General features: G+C 38.3%; 1 protein-coding gene across 1 annotated transcript; it reads left to right on the top strand.

The window, feature by feature from the left end:
* The first annotated feature begins 2,601 nt into the window (after positions 1–2,601).
* On the top strand, positions 2,602–3,652 carry LOC129945806 (surfeit locus protein 6 homolog). Its single transcript, XM_056055735.1, has 2 exons — positions 2,602–2,798; positions 2,863–3,652. Exons 1-2 carry the CDS (start codon positions 2,690–2,692, stop codon positions 3,624–3,626), a joined length of 873 nt encoding a protein of 290 aa, XP_055911710.1. The 5' UTR covers positions 2,602–2,689; the 3' UTR covers positions 3,627–3,652.
* Positions 3,653–4,660: the final 1,008 nt, after the last annotated feature.

Here is a 4,660-nt window from a genome sequence, read left to right as displayed (position 1 = left end):
AAGGGTTCATTTCAAGAATAAGGGGAAATATTTCGATTCACCACAGAAATCATTTTAAATTGTACGTACATGTTGAGCGAAAGGAAATTTATTTAAGGTGTACTCGTAGTTAACAGTCAAATTTTTCTTTTTCAAAAAGTCCCATAGCAAGGCAATTAAATAGCTACAATTTATCTTCTTTGAAGACTTGTAGCAACTATATAATTCGCAGTTGCTCTATGTAGCTCGGATTATGTGGAATCTAGATTTATTTTGAAAAATATGCGTCAAGACAAGTGTAATGGTCATCTTCTGATGAGCCCAACCATATGAACACATATGCTGGTTATATTTAAAATCATATTTATTAAAAATACTTGTAGTTTCATTTCAAAACATATTTAATAAAATTGAAAAAGTGAGATCATATAAAAGTTGAGTTTAAAAGAGAAAGAAGAAAGACCAACATTTTTAATTTGTTTTATTATAAGTTACTTACTTACTTAAGGTGGCGCTACAGTCCGGGTGGACCTGGGCCTCAACCAACAAGCGTCTCCAGCCAGCTCGGTCCCTAGCTAGCTGTCTCCAGTTTCGCACGCCAAGTTGGTTGAGGTCCTCTCCCACCTGCGTGCGCCATCTAAGTCGCGGTCTTCTTCTACTGCGCCATCCCTCGGGATTGGATTCGAAGACCTTCCGGGCTAGAGCGTTGTTGTCCATCCGCTCTACATGACCTAGCCATCTAAGCCGTTGGACTTTAATTCTGCTAACTAGGTCAGTGTCGCTGTACAGCCCGTACAGTTCTTCGTTATATCTTCTCCCCCATTCTCCATCTATGCGTACGGGACCAAAAATCACATGAAGAATTTTTCTCTCGAAGCATCCTAAGACGCTCTCATCTTTCTTTGACAGGGTCCAGGCCTCAGCGCCATAAATGAGAACCGGGATGATGAGTGTCTTATAGATGGTGATTTTACATGCTCGAGATAGGACTTTAATTCTCAATTGCCTTCTAAGTCCAAAGAAGCAGCTATTTGCAAGAGTTATTCTTCGTTTGATTTCAGCGCTGGTGTCGTTGTCTGTGTTACTAGCAGTGCCTAGGTAGACAAAGTCCTTAACTACCTCAAAGTTATAGCTGTACATGGTGACGTTTTGTCCAAGACGTCGTCGTTCAGTGTCCTTTTTTGATGACAGCATATACTTGGTCTTGCCCTCATTGACCACTAAACCCATCTTCTTCGCTTCCGTCGCAATGCTCAAAAACGCTCCACTGACATCACGCTTTGATCTTCCAATTATGTCAATATCATCTGCGTATCCGAGTAATTGGATGGATTTTTGGAAGATTGTGCCTCTAATGTTGACGGTTGAGTTTTGCACAATTCTTTCCAGAACGATGTTGAAGAAGTCGCATGACAGTGCATCGCCTTGTCTAAAACCTTTTTTGACATCAAATGCATCGGTAAGATCTTTTCCGACCTTGATAGAGCAGCGTGCATTCTCCATCGTCATTCTGCACAAACGGATAAGTTTGACAGGGATGCCAAAACTAAACATTGCTCGGTAGAGCTCTTCCCTATAGATTCTGTCATACGCGGCTTTAAAATCGATAAAGAGATGGTGGGTATCGATTTGAAGCTCCAGGGTTTTTTCCAAGATCTGCCGTAGTGTGAATATTTGGTCGATAGTGGACTTTCCTGGTCTGAAGCTACACTGATAAGGACGTTCACATAATACGGCAGAGAGGATCTTATACGCAATGTTAAGGAGACTGATGCCTCTGTATTTGGCGCAGTTTAGAGGGTCTCCTTTCTTATGTATCGGGCACACTATGCTGAGATTCCACTCATCGGGCATGCTTTCTTCCGCCCATATTTTGGAGATGAGTTGGTGCATGCACCGTACCAAGTCATCGCCTGCTGCTTTGAATAGTTCAGCAGCTTTGTTTGACTTAAGTTTAGAAAAAGCTATCTTCACTTTGTCAAGGTCGGGTAGGCGGAATTGTTGATCTGCGTCGCCGAGATTGAGTGGTTCTACTCCCTTACAGTGCAATTCGGTTCGTCATCGCCGTTATATAATTTAGAGAAGCGATCTTTCCATATTTTCAGCATCGACTGCGGTTCTACTACGATGTTCCCCTGATCGTCTTTACAGGCTTCGGTTCGTGGCTGGTACCCTTGGGAGGTTTTTTTACCTTTTGGTAAAATTTACGAACCTCATTCCTGTTGTGACATCCCTCTACCTAATTTAATTTAATTTTTTGGGGCCAATTTGAAAAAAAAAACGTAAACCTTAATAATGAGCCACAAACGACTTAATACCTTGAAAATTGTATCCATAAATTTGTATTATAAAGTCGAAAAGTGACCGCAAAGGTGAGTAATGTGTATAAGCAATTGTGTTTATATTTCTATATATGCAGAAACTCTAAATTTGATTTGCTTTTATTTTTACCACTAATATCAGCTTTTAGAAATTTCCCTCGTTGCGGTGGAGTGACGCTTTCCCTGTGTTTCAGGAGTAAAATGAATCTCAAAATGCCCATTTTTAACAAAACATCCCTATCTTCCAGAAGTTTCAACTTTAAGGCCAAAAATGACAGCTTACTTCAAACCAAACGTCACCCACCAAACCCACTCGTATTTCTAGCAACGCACATGTTTTTGTGTTGTGGGTGAATTTTTATTTGGATTAAAAACTAAACTTGAATAAAATGGGACACGTTAAGTTTGATAAAACCAAAATAACAAATTTGTTGAAATCAGAAAATGAGTATATTATTGATGTGCTGACAAATTTCAATGTACCAGATTCCACCGAAGGTATGAATGAGACTCCTGTTATAATTTTCTCAGTAGTTCAAAAATATAAATACATTATTTTCAGATGGAAGCATCAACAACTATCTTACGAATAGCAAAGCAAAAGGTCCAAAGGCTCTGACAAACCCCGCCAATTCCGTGACTGATCTTGAGGAACGTCTAACGTCAATTAAAAACAAATTGAAGACAAAAAAGCGTAAAGTTTCGGAGAAAAAATCAAAAAAACAAGGCATCAAAAAATTGAACAAAAATAAAGAATTCAAAAAGGTCCTACTCACAGCCAACAAGACCATAAAGAAAGAACAAGCTGCCGCTGGTAATTTGTCAGCTTTGACCGATACAAAGAAAATGGTGAAACCCATCTTTAATGCCGAGGGCAAGATTGTATTCTCAAAGTTTGATTTCGCTGCTGCTCATGGCTCGAAAAACAAGAAAAAGAGCAATTCCGAGAAAGTTATCAGAAACCCCCAGCAAGTTCTTAGTTCAATGAAAGAAATGGATAACAAATTAAAGGAACTTGAAGGCAAGGGTGAACAAGAAAAGGCTACAGAAATTAAAAAGGATTTAGCTTGGAAGAAGGCATTCGATAAAATTGATGGCAAAAAAGTGAAGGATGATAAACGCCTGCTGCATAAGTCGATTAAAAGAAAGCATGATAAAAAGAAGAAATCAAAGGAGCAATGGATAGAAAGGAAGAACAAAGTGGAACAGAAAATACAGGGCAAGCAGAAGAAGCGAACAGAGAACATAAACAAAAGATTGAAGGACAAGAAAAATATGAAGCTTAAGAAAATGTCCAAAAAGGGACGAGTAATACCTGGTTTTTAAATAAAGAACATTATTTTTAAACTAAATCTGCAATTATTTTTACTGTTAGCTAAAACTTAAGAATTATTTTACAAGTGCAAAAATATTTTCCAAAATTTACAATTTACTCGTGGGACTTTTACCCTTCTGGTTAAGTCTACGTCGCTATGCAGCCCGTACAGCTCGTCGTTCCATCTTCTCCTCCACTCCCCTTCGATGCATACGGGACCGTAGATCACACAAAGAACTTTTCTCTCGAAAACGTCCCAGGGTGCTTTCATCCGCTTTTGTCATAGTCCATGCTTCTGCACCATATAGCAGGACGGGGATGATAAGAGTCTTATATAGCAACACTTTGGTCCCTCGAGAGAGGACTTTACCACTCAATTGCTTTCTTAGTCCAAAGAAACAATGGTTAGCAAGAGTTATTCTGCGTTTGATCTCAGCGCTGGTGTTGTTTTCTACGTTTACAGCGGAGCCTAGGTAGACGAAGTCCTTGGCTATCTCAAAGTTACGTCTGTCGATGGTGAAGTTTTGACCAAAACGTCGGTGTTGTAGGTCTTTTGCATGTACTTTGTTTTGCCTTGTATATTATGGTATCTGAGAGCTATGACAATAACACTCTAGATCTAGATCTTCAAATTTCAACTTTGGAAATTAACTGATTTTCTAATAATTCGGAACCTCAAATAGGTATTAATAGCTCATCAATACAACCAAACGAGGCAACTTGTCTCGTTTAAAGTTAATTTTTATTTAAGATGGTTTTATGTTAAGACTTAGCCAGATGTTGATTTCAGCCAGTAAAGTCAAAGCCAACTAACTGAAATTTTTAACGAACAGTGTTTTGACTATTTTATAATGTAAATTGGTAAAAAATAAATATGACTGCACCCTCTTTCACTTTTTAAAGTCATTTAAAGGTTAATTTGTATGTTATTATTTTCTATAACCAAACTTTTCCTTAATAGTTCACAACGACTTTAAATCAATTAATCATTTTGGCAGTCAAAAAACATACTTACATACAAAAAAGACTCAACTGTAGTCATCGA

This window comes from Eupeodes corollae, chromosome 2 (genome assembly GCF_945859685.1).
Source record: "Eupeodes corollae chromosome 2, idEupCoro1.1, whole genome shotgun sequence".
Taxonomy (NCBI): domain Eukaryota; kingdom Metazoa; phylum Arthropoda; class Insecta; order Diptera; family Syrphidae; genus Eupeodes; species Eupeodes corollae.
Note: the sequence above shows the minus strand (reverse complement) of the source record. Positions and strands in the feature narration are given on the sequence as shown.

Bases quoted from the DNA above. Each gene is read 5' to 3' on its own strand.
- LOC129945806 (XM_056055735.1), top strand. From the start codon at position 2,690: ATGGGACACGTTAAGTTTGATAAAACCAAAATAACAAATTTGTTGAAA. The intron at 2,799-2,862 runs GTATGAATGAGA...CATTATTTTCAG, and splicing joins TGTACCAGATTCCACCGAAG to ATGGAAGCATCAACAACTAT.